Source organism: Schistocerca piceifrons, chromosome 3, assembly GCF_021461385.2.
Source record: "Schistocerca piceifrons isolate TAMUIC-IGC-003096 chromosome 3, iqSchPice1.1, whole genome shotgun sequence".
Classification (NCBI taxonomy): domain Eukaryota; kingdom Metazoa; phylum Arthropoda; class Insecta; order Orthoptera; family Acrididae; genus Schistocerca; species Schistocerca piceifrons.
In genome coordinates this window covers 288,569,116-288,594,990 of record NC_060140.1, presented here as the reverse complement: position 1 = coordinate 288,594,990, position 25,875 = coordinate 288,569,116, and the positions used below count along the sequence as shown (strand labels likewise).

The following is a 25,875-nucleotide window of genomic DNA, read 5'->3' as shown; positions in this document are numbered from 1 at the left end:
AAAGAAACGAGGGAAAATTATCGGACGTGCGTCAGCACATAACAAAATCAGCCCCCCTGTCGGATCAGTGACTCTGCTAAAACTTTAGATTGCGCAGCTGTAATGTTATTACGCTGGTGATCTTCGATGTGAACTCTCGGACAGGAGTAAAACGTTACCACAAAACTGTTTCTTTTTGCGCCTAATTGATCTCAAAGTCGCATGCGCCAGGCTTCGAGGAAGGCCTTTACATTTCATTTGCATGACAGATGGTTCTGACCTCGCTAAACTTGAGTTGTTACTCATTTCGCTATGCAATTACGAGCTCTACCATTCATCATGAGATATAAAGTGTGCTGTTAACAGGAAGCTGTAACAATGAAAGGTGACTAGGATAAATGAACTGTCCTTGTGGAAAAGTAGTGTCCAGATGATGACACTAAGTAGTTGCCTCCATTGTGCTCGTAATAGTATAATAATTTATGTCGAAAGTGCAGGAGGCCAAGTTACACAACGTCCTATTCGCTACCTAGCAACGCGAAGCTGTAGTGCAGTAAAGACTGGTGACGTCAGTGTTTAGCTTAAGAGGCGTAAGCAAGGAGGCGAACTGGAACCTAGGGCTGTCTGTAGTCCAACATGTTAAGGAGGAAGATAAGACTGGACTATCCAACAGGCCCCATATGGAACGGAGAAGCAGAAACTGAAGATCTCTAATTCTATTTTGGCTGAGGACGCGTTTCTTCACTCCCAAAAGGCCTTCGGTATTGTTCCGCACCATCGACTACTAAACAAGATAAATGAACACTGAGGTGACAAGCGTCATGATATAGCAATATGCACACATACAGATGGCGGTCGTATCGCCTAGTCAAGGTATAAAAGGGCAGTGCATTGGCGAAGCTGTCTGTTGTGCTCAGGTGATTCAGGTCAATAAGTTTCCGACGTGACGGGAATTAACATACTCTGAGCGCGGAATTGTGGTTTGAGCTACAGGCATGGGGCATTCCATTTGGGAAATCGTTAGGGAATTCAATGTGACGAGGTCTAGAGTGTGCCGAGAACAGCAAATTCCAGGCATTACCTCTCATTATGAACAATTCAAGGGCCGACGGCCTTCACTTAACGATCGAGAGCAGTGGTGTTTGCGTAGAGATGTCAGTGCTATCAGACAAGCAACAGTGCATGAAATAACCGCAGAAATCAATGTGGGACAAAAAAAGGGGCTCTGAGCACTATGCGACTTAACTTCTGAGGTCATCAGTCGCCTAGAACGTAGAACTAATTAAACCTAACTAACCTAAGGACATCACACACATCCATGCCAGAGGCAGGATTCGAACATGCGACCGTAGCGGTCGCTCGGCTCCAGACTGTAGCGCCTAGAACCGCACTCCGTAGACTATTGCAAAACCGTGACCTGGTCCTATGAATACCGATTTCAGTTGGTAATAGCTGATGGTAGGGTCCGAGTATGCCGGAGACGAATTCATGGATCCAAGTTCTCGATAAGGAACTGTGCAGATTGCTGGTGGCTCCATAATTGTTTGAACTGTGTTTACATGGAATGGGCTGGGTCTTCTGGTCAAACTGAACCGATCGTTGACTGTAAATAGTAATGTTTGGCTACTTGGAGACCATTTGCAGCCACTCACCACACCATGACGCCAAGGGTAACACCACTGTACAACACCAAAACATTGGAAGAATTGGACATCTCACCAGATCTCTGCCATACTCGCCAATGATGATCATCCGGAGTAGAGCAGAACCACAGTCCAACATATACAATCACGACATTTACTGCTGTGAAAATTGTTCCCGCCTGACAATTTGTTCGACCCTAGCGCCCCTAGCGGCTATAAAGTAAGCCTTAAGATTAATATTTGTTTTTAATTATTTTTCTACTTAATTTAGTTATGGCATTTTTTAATTTGAACAGTTCTCGGGTATCCGACCGGGGAGCGTCGTAATTTCTCCACAATATTTCGGTAGACGTACACGCTGCCATCTTCAAGTGGTTCCTGACGAATGCTGTGCTGTTCCCCTCGGCGCCCTATATATACTAGCCGTTACCCCCTCCACCGTTCCTCTCCTGGTGTCTATGGTGCGGCCGGCGCGGCGGCTACTGTAGGTCGTGGAGGAAGCGCCGCCTGGGTCAGAACTGGGGTCTGCAGTCTGCCTGCTGCCGCCGTCGGGGGCGATCCTCGATCTCTGGGACCGAATCTTTCTCTCCAGGCTGAGTGCAGGGTTCCAAGCCTGACTAAGTTGAAGGCCGTTGTCTTTATTAATTAGATCGTCCTGTAGTCGGATTTCGATGGCCTCTTTAGACTACAGGACGATCTAATTAATAAAGACAGCGGCCTTCAACTTAGGCTTGGAACGCTGCACTCAGCCTGGAGAGAAAGATGCGGTCCCAGTGATCGAGGACTGCCCCCGACGGCGGCAGGGGAGACTGCAGACCCCAGTTCAGACCCAGACGCCGCTTCCCCCACCACCTCCAGTAGCCGCCGCGCTGGCCGCATCGAAGGCACCAGAAGAGGAACGGTGGAGGGGGTAACGGCCAGTATATATAGGGCGCCGAGGGGAACAGCACAGCATTCGTCAGGAACCACCTGAAGATGGTAGCGTGTACGTCTGCCGAAATATTGTGGGGAAATTACGACGCTACCCGGTCGGATACCCGAGAACTGTTCAAATTGGAAATATGCCGGGGAAACTTCAGATCGCATGGAAATTTTTGTTCTAAACATTGGTAAATGATCAAGAGACATGAATGATCGTGAAATAAAAACAGCCCAATCTCGCTGATTCACTGACAAACTTCAATTATTCGTGAAGAAATATTTTTAAATATGCTTAATCTGCTGAAAGCAAGAGAATATAAAGACATATTTAATGGATGAGGAGCATGAAAATCTGATGTTCTCCATTCTTGTAATGATGAGTACTTTCCTTGACACGTAAAAGTTTTGTATGGAGTCTAATGATTCGCACATTCTCACAATTAACTCGCCTTCCTAACACACGAATGTGTTTTAAATGTAATTCCTTTCGCTCCAAAAGCGAATGTGTTAAGGGTTCTAGCAGTTTGTGGTTTACATGTAGCAACAATTGTGAAATTGGATTATTCTGTGTTGGGAAACAGTTGTTTTGCTTTTGCCGGTTCTTTTATCACGTGTACATGGTTTTCGCTTCAGTTGTGCTGCTTTATTTGGTACGTTAAATGATACAGACGTTGCATTGTGTACAAGTTTTCCTACGTTCCGCAATCACTGACCTGACTGGAAGCGTAGCCGGGAAAATTCCACGCTATCGAACAGAAAACGTCTTTTTGCAAGCGTTCAGATCTGCTATTTACCAGCCTTTTTTTTTTCTTAAAAGAATATAACATTCTTCAGTAAACGTCTGTGGGATACAAGAGAGTCGTAAATAAACTGTCCTGTAGTGTACTGTTCCGTACCTTCCAGGGTACTTAGGCAACTAAAGCAAGACAAATGTGGGGTTGTTTTGTTATCAGTGCTGATTTTTATGGCACTACGTACGCTCCCTACTGTAAAAACTATGTTACAGATCAGTATAAACTGTTCTATTGAGACTGATCCGATATCGCATTCAGAAGTGTAGCTTTTAGTCCTCTTGGAGCGCCGTTGTCGCAGTGTACAACAAAAATCAGCGGGAGTGGTCGTGACCGTGTTAGACTGTGGCAGGCTGGTGATCCATCACTGAACGCAATGCGACGCCATTCATCGGCTATCCTTGCTTCTCGGTCGTGGCAATACTCCAGACGCAGCCATCTGTGTTGTTAAAAACAGCCTAGACACGAGGTGGTAGTTTCCTAGTCCCACTGCTGCTAATTTCACCTTCCACACCTCAAAAGCTTCGATTTTCTTCAAATGGTTCAAATGGCTCTGAGCACCATGGGACTTAACTTCTGAGGTCATCAGTTCCCTAGAACTTAGAACTACTTAAACCTAACTAACCTAAGGACATCCATGCCCGAGGCAGGATTCGAACCTGCGACCCGTAGCGGTCGCGCGGTTCCAGACTGTACCACCGAGAACCGCTCGGCCACTCCGGCCGGCCGATTTTCTTCATTCATGGTTTTCGTCCAGTCTATGCTGTACTTCCATACAATGCTGTCTTCGACAGGCACATTCTAAGAAATTTCACCCTCCCATTAAGACTATCTGATATTAATAGACCTCTTTTAGGGAGATTGGTAGATCTCCAGCCTTATAGATTCCACACACCAACTTGAATGACAGATCGGTTGCCGCTTTCCCGGGTATTTCACCAATTCCCAAGGAATGTTGTCTATCCTTTCTGCCCTGTTCGATCACAAGTCTTCCAAAGCTTGTGCCAGTATCTTTATCTGAGAACAGCGTTTACTCCCAACGTCCTCAATTACTTGATTTATATATTCCAGGCCCTGTATTTAATACTTGCCCTATAAGGCTCTCTCTAGACACCATCTCTGCCTTACGCCATTCTTAACACGAGATCTCCGTTCTGTACGGACCTAAATGTAGCACTATGTCAGTGTTGTCATCTGTGGGTCCGATACGAAGACGGTAAACCAGTGACCACAGTAACTCGTCCCGGTTTGTTAAGAATGATTACAAATAAAACAGACTACGCAGATCGCAGTTGTTCTTAATGAAACGATGCACAAAACCGGAGGTTTACGAACTCTTATTACAACGTCCATATCTACATCTACATTTATACTCCGCAAGCCACCCAACGGTGTGTGGCGGAGAGCACTTTACGTGCCACTGTCATTACCACCCTTTCCTGTTCCAGTCGCGTGTGATTCGCGGGAAGAACGACTGCCGGAAAGCCTCCGTGCGCGTTCGAATCTCTCTAATTTTACATTCGTGATCTCCTCGGGAGGTATAAGTAGGGGGAAGCAATATATTCGATACCTCATCCAGAATCGCACCCTCTCGAAACCTGGACAGTAAGCTACACCGCGATGCAGAGCGCCTCTCTTGCAGGGTCTGCCAAACATCTCCGTAACGCTATCACGCTATCCAAATAACCCTGTGACGAAAGGCGCCGCTCTTCTTTGGATCTTCTCTATCTCCTCTGTCAACCCGACCTGGTACGGATCCCACACTGATGAGCAATACTCAAGTATAGATCGAACGAGTGTTTTCTAAGCCACCTCCTTTGTTGATGGACTACATTTTCTAAGGACTCTCCCAATGAATCTCAACCTGGCACCCGCCTTACCAACAATTAATTTTATATGATCATTCCACTTCAAATCGTTCCGCACGCATACTCCCAGATATTTTACAGAAGTAACTGCTACCAGTGTTTGTTCCGCTATCATATAATCATACAATAAAGGATCCTTCTTTCTATGTATTCGCAATACATTACATTTGTCTATGTTAATGGTCAGTTGCCACTCCCTGCACCAGGTGCCTATCCGCTGCAGATCTTCCTGCATTTCGCTGCAATTTTCTAGTGCTGCAACTCCTCTGTATACTATAGCATCATCCGCGAAAAGCCGCATGGAACTTCCGACACTATCTAGTAGGTCATTTATATATATTGTGAAAAGCAATGGTCCCATAACACTCCTCTGTGGCACGCCAGAGGTTACTTTAACGTCTGTAGATGTCTCTCCATTGAGAACAACATACTGTGTTCTGTTTGCTAAGAACTCTTCAATCCAGCCACACAGCTGGTCTGATATTCCGTAGGCTCTTACTTGGTTTAGCAGGCGACAGTGCGGAACTGTATCGAACGCCTTCCGGAAGTCAAGGAAAATGGCACCTACCTGGGAGCCGGTATCTAATATTTTCTGGGTCTCATGAACAAATAAAGCAAGCTGGGTGTTAAGGCACGCCAAGTTTCAGGAGCATATCCTATGCTACTCGTTCCGTTGTGGTTATACAATCCTTTGGAGGGCCCGTAAAAAGCATTGCGACTGGAGCGGCTGCTGGGGTCTTACTTTGGACTCACCTGAGGTTTTTGACGAGACGGTCCCCTGGAGGCAGCTCCAGCAGCCGCGACAGGAAGACTGCCCGCTCAGTGATGGCGTCGTTCTCCATGCAGAAGATCCACCCAAAGTACCACAGCACCTCATCCACCGTCAGCTCGCCTGGAAGCGCTATCTCCTGCAGCAGAAATCACAGTTCAGCTCTGACTACAATTCTATCTATCGCTTGCGCCATTGTGCGCGGGGTTGGCGTGGTTAAATCGGATTTGGCATGTTAATTTGAAGGGGTGGCCGGATGCCCTTCCTGCCACCACCCCGTACCCCCTGTGACGGAATCAGAGTACCCCATCTGCCTGCGTCTGGTGTAAATCATGGAAAAGTGCGAATGTGTTTCAAATGTCTGTGAGTCGTGTAACTGAGGCGGGACGTGGGGACCAGCCCGGTATTCACCTAGAGGGATGTGGAAAACCGCCTAAAAACCACATCCATGCTGGCCGGCACACCGTCCCTCGTCGTTAATCCGGTGGGCGGATTCGATCCGGGGCCGGCGTGCCTACCTCAGTCCAGGAAGCAGCGCATTAGCGCTCTCAGCTAACCTGCAAGGTCAGCTCTGACTACAATGAAGGACTCTAATTCTACACTTAATTAAGAAGTGCTGCGACGCTTACAATGAAAGCTTTTACGACTGGATGTCTCAGTAGCTGGTGAACCTTCTCGACTGTAAGGTTGTGGTCCACGAAATTTCTTAGATCCTGACGTTTCGTCCAGAGAAACGCTGGGCATCCTGTCGCATCCTAGTAGAGATCCAAGTTACCAGTATAGATTTTAGTGTCACCTGCGTGCCGCAATTAGTACGATGATGACAATATTGTTTGTTGTGTTTCAGTCTAATTAACATGTATAATGGAGAAGTGAGGGAGTAGAACTTCCTTGGTTGTTTCAGAGTTGGTGTTCGGGGATAGAAAACGACCATTGACAGGATTGGTAATTTGCCAAAGTAGCAAAATGGTTGAAACTGGTTAAAGAAGTTTACTTATCATTATATTATTTTATTTATTTATTTATTTGTTTTGTTATTTATCATTAGACATATGCTAGATGTCTGACCAACTACACTGCTGGCCATTAAAAATTGCTACACCAAGAAGAAATGCAGATGTTAAACAGGTATTCATTAGACAAATATATCATACTAGAACTGACATGTGATTACATTTTCACGCAATTTGGGTGCATAGATTCTCGGAAATCAATACCAAGAACAACCACCTCTGGCCGTAATAACGGTCTTGATACGCCTGGCAATGAGTCAAACATAGCTTGGATGGCGTGTACAGGTACAGCTTCAACACGATACCACAATTCATCAAGAGTAGTGACTGGCGTATTGTGACTAGCCAGTTTCTCGGCCACCATTGACCAGACGTTTTCAGTTGGTGAGAGACCGGGAGAATGTGCTGGCCAGGGCAGCAGTCGTACATTTTCTGTATCCAGAAAGGCCCGTACAGGACCTGCAACATGCGGTCGTAAATTATCCTGCTGAAATGTAGGGTTTCGCAGGGATCGAATGAAGGGTAGAGCCACATCCGAAATGTAACGTCCTCTGTTCAAAGTGCCGTCAATGCGAACAAGAGGTGACCGAGACGAGTAACCGATGGCACCCCTTACCATGACGCCGAGTGACACGCCAGTACGGCGACGACGAATACACGCTTCCAATGTGCGTTCGCCGCCATGTCGCCGAACACGGATGCGACCATCATGGTGCTGTAAACAGAACCTGGATTCATCCGAAAAAATGACGTTTTGCCATTCGTGCATCCAGGTTCGTCTTTGAGTACACGATCGCAGGCGCTCCTGTCTGTGATGCAGCGTCAAGGGTAACCGCAGCCGTGGTCTCCGAGCTGATAGTCCATGCTGCTGCAAACGTCGTCGAACTGTTCGTGCAGATGGTTGTTGTCTTGCAAACGTCCCCATCTGCTGACTCAGGGACCGAGACGTGGCTGCACGATCCGTTACAGCCATGTGGATACGATGCCTGTCATCTCGACTGCTAGTGATACGAGGCCGTTGGGATGCAGCACGGCGTTCCGTATTACCCTCCTGAACCCACCGATTCCATATTCTGCAAACAGTCATTGAATCTCGACCAACGCGAGCAGCAATGTCGCAATACGATAAACAGCAATCGCTAGGCTACAATCCTACCTTTATCGTAGTCGGAAACTGCTAACAGTCATTGCATCTCGACCAACGCGAGCAGCAATGTCGCAATACGATAAACAGCAATCGCGATAGGCTACAATCCTACGTTTATCGTAGTCGGAAACGTGATGGTACGCATTTCTCCTCCTTACACGAGGCATCACAACAACGTTTCATCAGGAAAAGCCGGTCAACTGCTGTTTGTGTATGAGAAATCTGTTGGAAACTTTCCTCATGTCAGCATGATGTAGGTGTCGCCACCGGCGCCAACCTTATGTAAATGCTCTGAAAAGCTAATCATTTGCATATCACAGCATCTTCTTCCTGTCGGTTAAATTTCGCGTCTGTAGTACGTCATCTTCCTGGTGCAGCAGTTTTAATGGCCAGTAGTGTAACATATACTCTAAGATAAAAAAAGATAATAAAAGAAAACGGCGCACCACGAAGGAATGATCCGAATGTGGCGGGTATCGATAGATGTAATGTACATGTATAGAAAAACGAATGATTAAAACCTCAGAGAAACTGGATGATTTATTCAAGAGAAAGAGCTTCACAAACTGAGCAAGTCAACAATGCGTTCAAATAGCTCTGATCACTATGGGACTTAACATCTGAGGTCATCAGTCCCCTAGAACTGAGAACTACTTAAACCTAACTAACCTAAGGACATCATACACATCCATGCCTGAGGCAGCATTCGAACCTGCGGCCGTAGCAGTGGCGCGGTTCCGGACCGAAGTGCCTAGAACCGCTCGTCCACCGCGGCCGGCCAATAATGCGTTGGTCCACCTCTGGCCCTTATTCAAGCAGTTATTTGGCTTGTCATTGATTGATAAAGTTATTGGATGTCCTCCTGAGCGATATCGTACAAAATTCTTTCCAGCTGGCGCATTAGGTCGTATAAACTCCAAGATATTGGCGGTCCCTACCCATAATGCTCCAAACGGTCTCAGTAGGGGGAGAAGTCCGGCGCTCTTGCTGGCCGAGGTAGGGTTTGGCAAGCACGAAGACAGGCAATAGAAACTCTCGTCGTGTGCGGCCGGGTATTATCTTGTTGAAATGTAAGCTCAGGATGGCTTGTCGTGAAGGGCAACAAAACGCTGAGCAGTATATCGTCGACGTGCTGCTGTGCTGTAAGAATGCTGCGGTTGACAACCAAAGCGGTTATGAAAAGAAATAGCAACGCAGATCATCACTCCTGGTTGTCGTATGCCGTACGTCGGGCGACAGACAGGCTGGTACCCCAATGCTGTCTGCTCCATCAGTAGCTGCTGTCTACCGACTTGCTGGCGCTACTCTGCTTATTCGGTTACTACTGACTAGTCACTATCACTGTTCACTACAGCCCACGGTCGACCCTTTATACGTTCCCTAAGTGACTTTTTCCACTCGGATCTACACTCATGCTCATAAATTAAGGATAATGCTGATACATGGTGAAACAACGCTCTGGTGGGCGGCTTGCGGGTTTAAATCACCTCGGGGTATGACCATGCGGTGGCGCTGGCAGCTGTCCACATACGCAGAGGTGTGTTGGTGCATGTCAGAGTATGGTGCAGCGAGAAAGTACGCAGACGTTTTCAGACGCGCTAATGGTGACTGTGTGTTGAAAATGACTCAAAGAACACATATTGATGACGTTATGAGGAGTAGAATACAAGGGTGACTGGAGGCTGGTCAAACACAGCCGGTCGTAGCACGGGCCCTCCGTGTGCCACAAAGTGTGATCTCAAGATTACGGCAACGATTCCAGCAGACAGGAAACGTGTCCAGGTGCTACTGTACGGGACGTCCACGGTGTACAACATCACAAGAAGACCGATATCTCACCGCCAGTGCCCGCAGACGGCCACGGAGTACTGCAGGTAGCCTTGCTCGGGACCTTACCGCAGCCACTGGAACAATTGTCTCCAGACACACAGTCTACAGACGACTGAACATACGTGGTTTATTCGCCCGGAGACGTGCAAGGTGCATTCCCCTGACCCCTGGTCACAGGATAGCCCGTAAAGCCTGGTGTCAAGAACGCAGTACATGGTCATTGGAACAGTGGCCCGAGGTTATGTTCACGGACGAGTCCAGTATAGTCTGAACAGTGATTCTCGCCGGGTTTTCATCTGGCGTGAACCAGGAACCAGATAACAACCCCTTAATGTCCTTGAGACCTGTATGGAGATCGTGGCTTGATGGTGTGGGGTGGGATTATGATTGATGCACGTACACCCCTTTTTCTCCAAGTCTGATGACTCATAAAATAAACTTCAGGAATAATCTTGACACAGACAGACTTATTGGAATGGTTAATTGGGCATTGCAAATCACTTATTGCTTAATAATGCACAAATTTCTGACCAGAAAAGCTAACACGTGATCATCTAAACATTCCTTATATTACACCTCACAGGGAAAGCAAGTGTAAGGAGCACGTTCGGCTCTTCCTTATAATCCAGAGCAACCTTTTACAGGACAGCTCGGAGCACAAATTTTCTACAAAAATTACTTGGAACGTAACATCACCACTGCGGATCCGAATTTCTCGACGTAAACATACATTTTGGAACCTGTAATAAATATAATAGAATACTCCAAATAATTCTCGTGAAAATAACGGTTGTGCTGTTGGCACAAAATCGTGATTACTTGTTGTTATGTACGATAAATAATGCACCTAGCCTCATGCGTTTCAAAGACAAACTCTTTAAAAATATACTTTCGTATTTAATTTTCTGAAGGAACAACATGTAAACAAACGGAAAAGACTTTGTAATAACGGAAGATAATTAAAAATCCACGAAATACTTATACAGGTAACATCGCAGATAGTAACACAAGAGCCACCTGGTACCCATAGCTGCGATGTGTCAAACACTTCACCCACAGAGTAGTTGTAAAGCTAGCAAAACGTAAGAAACCTGTTTTATCAACTCAACCGCTAGTCTGCTCTGTTATCTACACTGCTTCAGCACTCAAAGGATACTCATTTTCCCATAGGGCTCGGAAAGCAATTGTAGACCAATACTACCTTGTCTTCCAAAAATGGTTCAAATGGCTCTGAGCACTATGGGACTTAACATCTGAGGTCATTAGTCCCCTAGAACTTAGAACTACTTAAACCTAACTAACCTAAGGACATCACACACATCCATGCCCGAGGCAGGTTTCGAACCTGCGACCATAGCAGCCGCGGGGTTCCGGACTGAAGCGCCTAGAACCGCTCGGCCGCCACGGCCGGCCTTGTCTTCCAGATCAGACGCACGGACGAATATGGTACGCAATTCTCGGCAAAATCTTACATATGCAAACCTAACGCTGTGTTCGTACATCACGCTCCTTTCTTCTCTGTAATTTCAAGTATCCACGCTTATTATCACACGTAACATATACAAGCGAAATGCACATCACAAACCGCCAGAACAGGAGTCGAATAGAATAGAATGAAGGAAGCCTTGTTCTCTTTGAACGTACAAGGAATGTGGACAGCAACAACGCTTTCAATTCTCATTGGCCAAGCCTTCAGAGATCTTAGTCAACAGAAGCGACTTCACAGATAATCGACCAGTGCTCGCGAGCAACAGAAGTCTCAGACATTATAGATGGAAGTTGGAAAATCATAACACACAACTCTCATGGCTCATGTTGCTGGGAAGCGTCAGCGAACATTTTGTCTCAAACAAAAGTTGTTCCCCTTGGTCCCCTCCCCCAAAGCAAGCAACCAACCAACCAACCACACGTTGTTCCCCTTGAGGTGATCAATAATCCTTAGACGGTTCATGCAAAGACTTTGAAACACACTGTCTAGTAGGTTTGAAAACGACTACTCAAGGGATCGTGATATCACCAAATAACTATTACAGGTGACATTCGTGGTAGTGACATAATAGCATATTTATGCATTTATTGGTTAGCAGCCGAGCGGTTCTAGGCGCTACAGTCCGGAACCGCCTGACCGCTACGGTCGCAGGTTCGAATCCTGCCTCGGGCGTGGATGTGTGTGATGTCCTTAGGTTAGTTAGGTTTAAGTAGTTCTAAGTTCTAGGGGACTGATGACCTTAGAAGCTCAGTCCTATAGTGCTCAGAGCCATTTGAACCATTTTTTGTTATTGGTTAGCGGTCATGGTTTTTCAAAAATACTTTATTTTTCACTCTGAGAATTCACACAAACCTATGTGCTGACCGAACCTGCTCCAGTTCAAGTGCTGTAAAATGGCTAAACAGCCGAAACTGCATTAATACAAACAAAAGTTACAATTTCTGACGGTTGTGGAACCACGTTGTCATTTATAAAAATCCATATTGTCAGAGGACCAACAAGCACCATAGTTGATGGTGTTAGTTGCAGCGTACCTGTGGCATGTATCCGACACGCGGACCCGGCACGCCGCTGCCGGCGCTCCCGGGCGTTGAACCGAGGACCCGCAGCACACCGGAGTTGAAGGTTCGCCGGCCCACGATGCAGCTCAGCAGCGTCGTCTTGCCGCAGCCGCTGGCGCCCAGCAGGCCGTAGCTGCAACACACGGGCGCGTAGAGCAGACACACCTTTACTTCACGGTGAAGCAGTACGAAAGTTACGTATCAACCTCTCAGTGGCACTGAGAGATAAGTGACATTTGTATTCCCGATACACTTATTCTGTAGCTTGTAATAACCAGTAATTTAAAGAAGAAGGCGAATTCGGAAGAGGAGAAGATCTCAAAAGGGATAAGACGGAGAAGGAAAATATTTGAAAGAGAGAAGAGATTGGGAAAGATTCGTCGTAGCAGACGACAAAAAACCTTTTGAAACTACTAGATACCCAGAACGTGTCAAATAGAGTCGGTGGTAAACTGGAATCATTCAGCTATGCCACAGACCATACCGGAATATACAGAATTAGATATATGAGTGAAATTTAGATTCGAAAATAATCTCTGATCTCTGTTATGCTGCCGAGACAAATACAATGAATTACCGTCGCTGGTATACTAAATAGTATTGCATGGTTAGATGCAGTCATGATTGGTATTATATCGACGGGCAGAGCGTCAAATTTTGTTTGAGAAGTACGAATAAATGGGCGAGCTGTGTAATACACAACTGGCCATTAAAAATGCTACACCAAGAAGAAACGCAGATGATAAACGTGTATTCATTGGACAAATATATTATACTAGAACCGACATGTGATTACATTTTCATGCAATTTGGGTGCCTAGATCCTGAGAAACCAGTACCCAGAACAATCACCTCTGGCCGTAATAACGGCCTCGATACGCCTGGGCATTGAGTCAAGCAGAGCTTGGATGGCGTGTACAGGTACAGCTGCCCATGCAGCTTCAACACGATACCACAGTTCATCAAGAGTAGTGACTGGCGTATTGTGACGAGCCAATTGCTCGGACACCATTAACCAGACGTTTTCAATTGGTGAGAGATCTGGAGAGTGTGCTGGCCAGGGCAGCAGTCGAACGTTTTCTGTATACAGAAAAGCCCGTACAGGACCTGCAACATGCGGTCGTGCATTATCCTCCTGAAATTTAGGGTATCGCAGGGATCGAATGAAGGGTAGACCCACGGGTCGTAACACATCCGAAATGTAACGTCCACTGTTCAAAGTGCCGTCAATGCGAACAAGAGGGAACCGAGACGTGTAACCAGTGGCACGCCATACCATCACGCCGGGTGATACGCCAGTATGGCGATGACGATTATACGCTTTCAATGTGCGTTCACCGCGATGTCGCCAAACATGGATGCGACCATCATGATGCTGTAAACAGAACCTGAATTCATCCGAAAAAATGACGTTTTGCCATTCGTGCACCCAGGTTCGTCGTTGAGTACACCATCGCAGGCGCTCCTGTCTGTGATGCAGCGTCAGGGGTAACCACAGCCATGGTCTCCGAGCTGATGGTCCATGCTGCTGCAAACGTCGTCGAACTGTTCGTGCACATGGTTGTTGTCTTGCAAACGTCCCCATTTGTTGACTCACGGATCGAGACGTGGCTGCACGATCCGTTACAGCCATGCGGATAAGATGCCTGTCATCTCGACTGCTAGTGATACGAGGCCGTTGGGATCCAGCACGGCATTCCGTATTACCCTCCTGAACCCACCGATTCCATATTCTGCTAACAGTCATTGCATCTCGACCAACACGAGCAGCAGTGTCGCGATACGATAAGCCGCAATCACGATAGGCTACAATCCGACCTTCATCAAAGTCTGAAACGTGATGGTACGCATTTCTCCTCCTCACACGAGGCATCACAACAACGTTTCACCAGCCAACGCCAGTCAACTGCTCTTTGTGTATGAGAAATCGGTTGGAACTTTCCTAATGTCAACACGTTGTAGGTGTCGCCACCGGCGCCAACCTTGTGTGAATGCTCTGAAAAGCTAATCATTTGCCAATCACAGCATCGTCTTCCCGTCGGTTAAATTTCGCGTCTGTAGCACGTCATATTCGTGGTGTAACAATTTTAATGTCCAGCAGTGTAGGAATGTGTCAGTCAGCTGTCTAAGGCTGTGCTGACAAAGAACCCCTTGTGTGGGAGGTCGCAAGTTCAATCTTTAGTAAGGCTCATTTGAAAGTGTTGTGTTAACAATTATGACATGAAAAATATTAGCTGCTTATGATATACCATGTGCATCAGGAAGGCGTCAGAAAATGAGTGTCCGGGAGAGATTTATGTAATACACTTCACTAAGTGGGCATCATCGACATTCAATAAATGTTCAAAACAAACCATTAATATGCACCGTGAACACCGAATTAAAAATAGCGCGCCACAGTGATCACAAAGGTTTGCAACAGCAAGATCGAAGGCAAACTTTTTGGGAGTTACAAACTGCGCAAGGCGTTCACCTAGGTATCCACTCTTAAAGAATGCAGATAGTTCATATTGGAGTAACGGGGTGATGAGACCTGATTATATGTGACGGCATGCAGCCGAATGCGAAACAGTCTGTCGTGGAGCTTATCGTGAAACTGGCTACTCTTTAAGACGTATCGGCAGACAGTGCAATATGATTTATAGGCACGGAAAAAACAAACATCCGAAGCTGAATTTGATCAGTGGTTCCAGGTGGTACGAACTGCAGTGTCACACATTCCGTTGCGGGCGCGGTTACAACAGTCCTTAAAATGTCTTCCACGAATGGCATCCCTTAGTGGCCCAAACACGTGGAAATCCGTCGGGGCTAGGTCAGGGCTGTAGGGTGGATGGGGTAGCACTGTCCCGACCCAGTTTTGCGGTGAGCTCAGAATTCCTCAGGCATGTGTAGGCCCGAGCGTTATCGAGTTGTAGCAAAACATCTTCTGGGTTGCTGTGGCGCCGAAGTGGCCGGAAGCGCTTGAGTTTTGTTAATGTGTTAACATATGCTTCTGAATTAATGGTACCGCCTCTTGGCATCACATCAATGAGAATCGCACCTTCACAGTCACAGAACACGGTGACCATAACCATAGCGGCAGTAGCAGTTGCTTTCAATTTTTTCTCCTGTGGGGAGTGCGAATGGCGCCGTTCCATCGACTGTCGTTTTGTTTTGGACTCAAAATGGTGAACCCAAGCTTTATTACCTGTCACAATCCGGGACAAGAATGCCTCCCCCTCAGCTTAAGAACGTTGCTACTGTGCGATTTGTGATCCACCGTTAGACACCGCGGGACTCATCGTGCACACACTTTTGAATATCCAAGAGTGCGGCTAATGGCATCCACGCATCCTTCGCTGATTGACAGACGCAGCGCCAACTGCAGAGTTGTAATGTGTCTGTCGTCACGAACGTCAGCTCGCTGCAACATCTCAGGTGTGACAGCCATGGATGGTCTCCCCGGCCGCTGCAAATCGTCGAGCTCCGACGAACCGCTTTCTGATGACATCACGTTACGTGTCCAGCGACTAAGTGTACTTCTGTCGACAGCAGATACTCCACAGACTTTGCACAAGCGTTTGTGAATTTTCAGGAGGGATAGTTTGCTCTAAGAGAGTATGCTTTTTATACACAGGCCACGAATTAAGAAAAAGCAAGTTATTTTGACCAGCTATTGGCCAAAAGCAGTGCTCATGCCGTAGTTGTAGTTCCCTTACGTCCATTTTTCCACTCTTACACGCTGTAAACTAAATATTCCCTACCGCCGTTGAGAGATCACGTAGACGAGAAAGAAACGTAGGGGACAGAGCACCTACAACTTCTCGCAGCACAATAAATAAGTTTCCAGTCAATTTATAACACAGATTAACACTTCACATAAGTGTATAAGAATGCGTTAAAGCACTGATATTACTTGATCTTGACACAGCTCTCTTGGTACCTCTGATTTCCAGGGTTCCTATCATATACACGCCTTCTACAAATCCAGATTGGTCTGGCTTGAAAACAAAATCCTTACTGAACGATGGGAGAAGTTTGTTTATCTCATCTAAAAATTTCCTGGCCGATTCCACAGTTTGTTGTGCATCATCAAGTTGACGCTTTGTTTGAAATTTTGTTATCTTAAGACTTCCAAATCTGTAGTACTGTTCGAAGTTATGCGGGCATCTGCTGCTTCCTTTGAAATCGCTGTAGTCTATGTCGCGCGCAGTTTGTTGTGCATAACGTAGTAAGTCGCTATCGTGTACATCCTGTAAATTGCATCGAGCATTCTTGACATGTGCAAATACCTGTTTTTGTAACAAGTGCACCTTGTCCTCCCTTGAATATCCGTAGCTTTTATTATGCACTACAACGTAATATTTCTGCGGACTTATACGAAATCTGTTCATAATTTGTTTTTTACTATTATCCTGATGATGATCTTCCATGTACGTAGTTTTATTTAGTAACTGCTCCTTGGACAACGACTGCTCTTTACTACGTTTCACTAGAGACGGGATTTGTGGCTCCCTGTTTGACCAGGATGATGAACTACATGGCTCGACACCTGTTTCAGAATCACTTGCACGTATGATCATCATTTTACTCCTCATATACATTGTCCACACAGTCAAGAGTATACAACGTCACACATTCCACTGACTCGTGATGCTGATATTTTATCAGCCACTTCTTTCTCACTCTACGAAATTCATTGGGTTCCTTTCTGGCGGAAGTCAACTTCGGCAACTGTTGTTTGCTTCGTTTATCGTAACCATTGCTCTGCTTTGTATGAATACCACTAATACTGTAGTAATTATATTAGTACTCTTCGGCTAAGCAGTTCAACTACGCTCCGCAGCCTCATGCTGTGCTCGCCAATGGATACCTCCATTTAGCAGCCAATGTTGTGGTTGCATGGTAGACAATGTAGGGGGCGTCGAATGCCGTAAACAGTCCTTTTGCGTCCTCGCGCTCGAGGGCTTCCTTGTGAGTGGCGTTTTCCATGATCATCGGTCTGGTTTGTCTTGACACGTTTTACGGCGGAGCACTCAAAGTTGGTTTCTTTTTCTGTGTGTGCAATTCGACAGTGTGACTCTTCAGAGCAGACGTCGCAGTTCTGGAGTCGTTCCATACGATTTTTGGAGAGACAACGAAGCATCGGCACCAAAGATTTCGCAGCAGCCATCCGACGTGGGGAGCATCTAAAAACGCATCTGTGCAGTCAAATGGCATTTGTCAAAACAAATTCCCTAATATAATTCTCTGGCAGTAGCCCAGCAGATTAAAATTACACATGTGCTATAAATGACCATTTAAGTATAAGGGTTGTATGTAATTTTTATTTAAAAAACTGTAGCACAGTAGTAACTAGTCATAATCTACATTACTTGGGCTGTTTCTTTTCAGCCCAAGTAATGTAGATTATGGCTAGTTACTACGCTGCCGCCGGCCGCGGTGGTCTAGCGGTTCTAGGCGCTCAGTCCGGAACCGCGGGACTGCTACGGTCGCAGGTTCGAATCCTGCCTCGGGCATGGATGTGTGTGATGTCCTTAGGTTAGTTAGGTTTAAGTAGTTCTAAGTTCTAGGGGACTGATGACCACAGATGTTAAGTCCCATCGTGCTCAGAGCCATTTGAACCATTTGAACTACGCTGCTACAGTTTTATACCTGCCATGGCCAAACTTTGGCTTGCAATAGTTTAGTAGCTTCTGAAGAAGGCCAAATTATTTTGGCTGAAACCTGGGTAAAGTTTGGTTTCTATTCGCAACTGAGGCTGGAGTGTTACATGTTCTATCCCATTTGTATTCAATATTTTTCCCATGAAGCCGGATGTCAAACAAAATTATTAGATTTTTTTTGAGGGTCCATTCGAAATGGCTGATGCTATAGCGATGCTACTGTAGCACGCTTTCAAAGTTTGATCTTGATATCGCATGTGTCTCGGCATTCAGTGCAGACAATACAAACGCAAAATTTGGAAAAAATAGATCTGCGTATACCCTGCTGATGGATAAAAATCCAAATACATGTTTTGAATAACACTCAAACACGCTAAGAACCAGTCGGAACTCGATGTGGAATCTGTGGTTTCAAAATTTTCAGTATTTTCTCGTTTTCCGCCTTATGAAGGGAACATTAGAAGAAGTTTGTAGCCTTTGTGCAATTAGAGTGGACGGACCCAAACAAACATGTGACGACAAGGTTACTTTCTTTGGATACAGGTATACAAAAGATTTTGAAAGTTTACCCAGCAATAATTTCCTATTTCATATCGATTGGTAATGAATGTCCTAAATCCATTAAGACATTAGTATCCATTACAACAGACGATGAAAGCAACGTGGAATCGCATATATTGAGTAAGACGACTTTATACTTAGATCTTTGTGCCAATGTATGCACAATGTTTCAAAAACTTGGCGTTGCACCACACAACCGCTTCGACCCAATTGAGGAGAATTTTAGAGACTGTGGCAGAAGGACTGCAGACAAGAACTGATGAAAAGTTTTCTGGGGCGCATTTACATCTTGCACGAAACCGTTCTGATCAGAAAGCTTATGAAGCATCTGTTTTAGATTTTAAATTATTTCATCAAAATGCTTATCTCCAGAGCCACTTTGATTTTAATGAATCAAATCCATTAAAAAGCTGGAACCAGTGTCCCTCACAGGTGAGTTGACGTTTACAGAACTTTGAGATGCTGCTTCTGTCTTAGGATTCGATTCAGATGAAGGATTTTCAACCGATGAACTATTTGAAGACTACAGAAAATATTGACTCACAGCGATCAGAATCAAAGTGTACATAGAAAATGGGAACAAATATTTAAAACCGCAAAAGATCATAATTTATTTGATATCGTATCTTGCGCTTTGAGTATGCCGCCCTCAAATGCATATCTGGAACGCGTTTTTCCTTTAATGACCATGAAATGGACAAATATCCGTAACCGTTGCTCTGTGGACTTAATAAGAGCAGAGTTGCAAATATCGCTTAATATGGGCATAACATGTTTGAGTTTGTTAGTACCTACAAAAATGACGCCACATTGTTGAAAGCGAATATTCATGGAAAAATAATAAATAAATATATTTATGTAATAATAATAAAATAAAATACCACATTATTTGTTTTCCAACACTCTATGGTCCATAAACCCCCCGCCCCCTTTTCAAGCAATTGTCACGATTTTTGTACCCCGAAAGGTGGCACCCCTGCTGTCTACCCACATTCCCAAAGACGTTTATTATCACATCAACACTTACTCTAAAATATTATTAAACAATTTATCTAATTGTGTGAATAACTTATTTGTATTGATTTTGTGTGTGTGGTATTTGTGATTTGTGTCTGCAACCTTGGTGAAACAATTAGACGTTTGCTTGCTTGTAGGCCCCTGTGGAATAGGACGCATAGCTGGGCTAGAGTAGTATTAACTTTTCATGTTATTATTGTTGTGGTATTTAGTCCGAAGACTAGTTCAGTGCAGCTCTCCGTGCTACTCTGTCCTGTGCGACCATCTTCATCTCCGAATAAGTACTGCAACTTAGATTCTTCTCAAACTGCTTAGTGTAGTCATCTCTTGGCCTCTCTTAACGATTTTTACCCCTCACACTTCCCTCCAATATTAAATTGGTCTCAGAGTGTGCCCTAGCAACAGATAGCTTCTTCTAGTCAAGTTGTGCCGCAAATTTCTTTTCTCACCAATTCTATTCAGTATCTCCTCATTAGCTACGTGATCTACCTGTCTAATCTTCAGCATTCTTCTGAAGCACCAAATTTAAAAAAAAAAAAAACTTCTGTTCACTTTTTGTCTAAACGTTTATCGTCCGTGTTTCATTTCCGTACACGGCTGCACTACACACAAATACTTTCATAAAAGACTGACACTTAAATCTATATTCGATGCTAACAAATTTCTCTTCTTCAGAAACACTTTTCTTACCATTGCGAGTCTACGTTTTATATCGTCTCTACTTCGGCCATCATCCGTTATTTTACTGCCCAAATATTAAAACTCTTCTACTGCTTTAAGTGTATAGTTTTATAATCTAGTTCCCTCAACTTCAACTGATTTAATTCAACTACATTCTAATATCCCTGTTTTGCTTTTGTCGATGTTCATTTTATATCCGTCTTTCAACATACTGTCTATGAAGTTCAACTGCACTTCCAAGTCATTATAAAAAGAGAGACAAATCTCAAAGGTTTTATATTGTCTCCCTGAACTTTGATTCCTTCTTTAAATTTTTCTTTGGTTTCCGTTACTGCTTGCTTAGTGTACAGATAGAATAACATCGAGGATACTACCATCTGGGCTACCCAAGAACGACTCACGATCCGTCCTCACAGCTTCAATTCTGCCAGTACTTCGTCTCCTACCCTCCAAACTTCACAGAAGCTCCTCTGCAAACCTGGTGGAGCACTTGCCAGCGAAAGGCAAAGGTCCCGAGTTCGAGTCTCGGTCTGGCACACAGTTGTAAGCCGCCAGGAAGTTTCATATCCGCGCACACCCCGCTGCAGAGTGAAAATCTTATTCGGGAAACGTCGAGGATAGGCTACAACTTGCCTCCTCCCTACTCAGTCTTTTTTGCCTCTTTATGACTCTCGAATCTAATAATTACCGTCTGGTTTGTGTACAGTTGAAAATAGCCTTTCGCTGCCTGAATTTTTGACCATACTGCCATCAGAATTTCAAAGAGAGTATTGCACTCAACGTTGTCAAAATCTTTCTGTAAGTCAACAGATGCTATGAACGTAGGTTTGTCTTTCTTTAGGTTGTATTCTAAGATAAATCGTAGGGTCATTATTGCCTCGCGTGTCATGTAACAGTTATAGTTGAATAGGCACAGCAATAGAAACCAGAGGAAACTGAAAGCAGTTACCATCGTTATGACAGGATATTTCAAGCTGGGGTTCTTCTAAAATTCATCTCTGTGCGCTCTACTTTGTCTTTAGTTTTAACTTCGAGATAGTGAATATATAAGCGCGAGCGCACACGCGCACAATGTTCGGAAGAGGTGAAGTGTGTTTATTTGGAAGTCAGTAGTCTCTACAGCCATGGGATGAGCCTGGACGTCACGGCTCTCCTTTTATCGTTCGGTGTAGCAGATCGTTGACTTCCGTGTGGGTAATTATTGGCTAGACAGCGACGACCAAGTTACGCAAAACTGTAATCCTCTTCGTTGAAAGCCGGAAGCAGAGAACAGCTGCATCGCGGACAACTGTTTCTGAATTATTCGGGTACGTGTCGTCCCGTCAGTGACGCAGATCCGTTCGATCGGTGGGCGCGAGAGCCAAAGACATGCAAACGCTGTGAAAGGAAGTACCCTGGGGGAGAAAGTCGTGCAGGTCACTGACATGTTACGCATATCACTACTGCTACTTTGGGAGCAGAAGAAACGGGGGAGGTCAGTGGCTTTCCAGAAGGAGATCCATACAAAGTGGGGGAGGGGGCAAAGTATAGAGGAAGTGACATGCGCTTAGTTTCTCCGTGTTCGTTGTCAGAATATCTAACTAGCAGTAGTGTGCTGCTTGGTAGGTTACATGTCGGTGAGGAAATTGGAATGCAGTCGATGCAGTCAGATGAAATGGCAAAGTTTGCAAAAGGCAGGGGCGAACTGATACAAAATTAACATGAAGTCGAAACGCTTCTGAGTTACGAACATCAGAACTACGTCCTTTATATTTAATTATTCGTCGTGTCACACTCAAACAACATACTATTCTAATATCAAAATCATAACGAAGGGCAAAATATAAATACTGAAAATCTTAGATCAATGCAGGACAGAATTTGGTAACCTCACGGGCAGTAATAATAGTTTCTGTTACGTCTTCCGCGGTAGACCATACAGGCAGTAAGTGAAACTGTAAGGAATCGATTGACATCTGCTCATCCTTACATTCACATTACGAATACTACGTGTCCCCTTATGATATCAAAAAGGATTCCGTTGAGCTAGTTCCATGTTGTCCATTATTCTGTGTGTCCTCTAGGGAATCATTTGTCGTCCACCACCCACATTTCCAGATCTTAGGATGTCTCAGTTGTCTTCAAGATTCGACTTCAATCGTGAAGGCACTTGCTGGTATCTATACAATGAATTTCAATTATTGGTTTGTCACTTCTCGTTATTACTTCTCGTCGAATGCCAGGCGATGCAATGCCAGCAAGACAGTAAAATGTCTGCAGAAGAATGGACTGAAGACAGCCTGTGTTGGTGCTGAGTGTGGTGTCACCGCCAGACACCACAATTGCTAGGTGGTAGCTTAAATCGGCCGCGGTCCATTTAGTACATGTCGGACCCGCGTGTCGCCACTGTGTGATCGCAGACCTAGCGCCACCACAAGGCAGGTCTCGAGATACGGACGAGCACTCGCCCCAGTTGTACGGACGACATTCCTAGCGACAATACGGACGAAGCCTTCCTCTCATTTGCCGAGAGTCAGTTAGAATAGCCTTCTGCTAAGTCCATGGCTACGACCTAGCAAGGCGCCAATTGTAACAGTGCATGTATCTTACGAGTCGCATTTGTATAGTCAAGAGAGATGTATCACAAGGAGTCATTAAAGTTAAGTATAAAGCAGCTACGTACTTTTCTTGCTACCATTCAATAGTTATCCTGTTCCAGACTTGACGCCAGTCGGCGTGTGTGTACGCGTGCCTTTCTTTCGGCTACTTCAGTGTGGCGTAACAGTCTTGTTACGTCACAACACTGAGTACCTCACTTATAGCACTGCCTTGGTATGGTGGGATCTGTATCATACAGTGTAGAGTTATTCAGCTGTAGAATTGTACAAAGAAAGTTTTGATTGGCTTGACGTTCAGACAGTGCTGTTGAAAGACAAGGTGCGATGTAATGTCACTCTTAGGTACTATAGCGTTGCACAGTGTTCAGTGGTTCCCCGTCCCAGGAGAGGTTTGGACTCTTCTTTGTCTCTCTCTATCCCTCAGATGGAAAAAGCATGTCTCTCTTTTCAGTGGGTTCAGCTTGAACTGGTTCCTATCAGATTGTGGAGAAGCAAATTTTCCTCTGTTGTCTGAAACTTCTTCTCATCCGCAATAGTACATATGGTAATCAGCATGGATGAAACTTTGGATCCCACTACATCTACATGTACACACATGTTCCCCAAGGCACCGTAAGGTACATGGGGGAGGGTACCTTCTATCAGTGCTAATTCCGTCTCCTCTTCCACTCGCGAATATAGTGAGGGAAAAACTACTATCTATATGTCTCCGTTAGGGCCCTAACTTCTCTTATTTTCGTGGTCTTAGTGTGAAATGTATGGAGGCGGCAGCAGACTCATTCTGCAGTTAGCTTCAATTGCCGGTTCTCTGTATTTTCTCAATAGTGTTTCGCGAAAAGAACATCGCTTTCCCTCGAGGGACTCCCATTTGAGTTCACGAAGCATATCAGTAATACGTGCACGATGATCTAACCTACCGGTAACATATCTAGCAGCCCGCCTATGAATTGCTTCAGTGTCTGTCTTCAATCCGAAAGCAAAACTACTATTTGCCTCTGTACAAGCCCTAATTTGTCCCATTTTGGTGGTCCTTATGCGAAACGAACGTAGGCAAGAGAATCGTTCTGCAATCAGCTTCACATGTCGCTTCCCTATCTTTTTTGATAGTGTTTCGCGAAAAGATCGTCGTCTTCCCTCAAGGGATTCCTATTTGAGTTCACGAAGCGTATCGGCAAAACTGGCGCCATGATCGAACCCACCAGCAACAAATCTATCAGCTCGCCTCCCCTGGCGGGGAACCCAAACACACGAACAGTACTCAAGAACTAGTATTCTATACACGCCGAGTGGGATTAGCCGAGCGGTCTAAGGCACTGCAGTCGTAGACTGTACGGCTGATCCCGGCGGAGGTTCGAGTCCTCCCTCAAGCATGGGTGTGTTTGTCCTTAGGCTAATTTAGGTTAAGTAGTGTGTCCCCTTAGGGACTGATGACCTTAACAATTAAGTCCCATAAGATTTCACACACATTTGACCATTTTTTTCTATACACGGTATCCTTTATAGATGAACTACACTTTCCTAAAATTCACCCAATAAACCCAAGTCGACCATTCACCTTCCCTACTGCCGTCCTTGCGTGCTCGTTCCGTGTCAACGTTACACCTGGATATTTAATCGACGTGACTGTCAGGCAGCACACTACGAGGGTTGGGACTTAAATAGTGGCAACTATTTATTCACAACCGATACAAAAGAGTTACATGTTTGCACCTGTTACTGTCCTTCAAACAGGCACCAGCGTTGTGTAGAACCCGTTGCCAATGATGTCACAAGGATTTAAGTCCGGGGAGTATGGCGGATGGTACAGTACTTCCCAGTCCCATCGACCGAACAGAGCAGCCACAGCTTGCGCTGAATGCGACCGCGCATTGTCGTGCAAAATGATGGGTGGGTTGTGCAGAAAGTTTCGCCGCTTGTTTCACAAAGCTGGTCGCTGGTGATGCTCCTAAAACGAACAATAATACTGTGCATTGACGTGCGTGGAGGAACGTAATGCGTTAGGATAACACCATCACAGTTGTATACGAGAATCACCATAACTTTAGACCGCTCCATCCGCACCGTTAACAGAACAGGCTCTGCTTACGGTATACTACGCCTTCCATATTACTGGCAACGGGTTCTACACAACGCTGGTGACTACTTTGAAGGACAGTAACAGGTGCAAACATGTAGCTCTTTTGTATCGGTAGTGAATGAATAGTTGCAACTATTTAAGTTTCAACCCTCGTATTTATGTTGTATTCGCACATTAAGTGATGATTTTCCGTACTGATGCTAGTTCCCTTACATTTTTCTATATTTAGAGGTAGCTGCCGTTCGGAATATCAAATAAGGATTCTATCTAAATCATCCTGTATGCTCCTAGTCAAACAATGACGATACTCCCCCGCCCCCCCCCCCCCCTCCCACCGTGTTAGATCACAGCAACATCAGCAAATAGTCGCAGACTGATGCTCATCCTACCTGTCCAATCATTTATGTTTTTAGAGGACAAGAGCAGTCCCATCATACCTCCCTGGGGGACTCCTGATGTTACCCTTGTCTCTCATGAACACTCGTCGTCCAGGACAATTATTCTATTACTTAAGAATTATTTAAGCCACTCACATATCTGGGTACCTAGTCATTATGCTAAGTCTACCATGGGGCTCCCTTCAGAACGGTATTTATACGGAAGTTAAACAAAGAGAGAGCTAATGAATTTCTTGGAGGTAAGCCAATTTTCTTAGACGAACTAACAGGACCACTTGCTTTTCTCGAAACAACAATGACGTTCCCTTTGTACTGGAATACATAGGTTCGGGAAAGCAGATTGGTTTGATACAGTCCTCCATTCCTTTAACTTGTCAACAATCCTCTT

At 45.2% G+C, this 25,875-nt stretch overlaps 1 protein-coding gene across 2 annotated transcripts in view; it reads right to left on the bottom strand.

The window, feature by feature from the left end:
- The window catches only part of LOC124789582 (ABC transporter G family member 23-like), a 515,640-nt gene that overhangs the window by 119,579 nt on the left and 370,186 nt on the right, over window positions 1-25,875 (bottom strand). For both annotated transcript variants that reach the window (XM_047256987.1, XM_047256988.1), the window contains exons 5-6: window positions 12,485-12,644; window positions 5,956-6,110 (exon numbers count right to left, since the gene is read on the bottom strand). In XM_047256987.1, coding sequence (XP_047112943.1) covers window positions 5,956-6,110; window positions 12,485-12,644 — 315 coding nt within the window. The remainder of the gene's footprint in view (window positions 1-5,955; window positions 6,111-12,484; window positions 12,645-25,875) is intronic.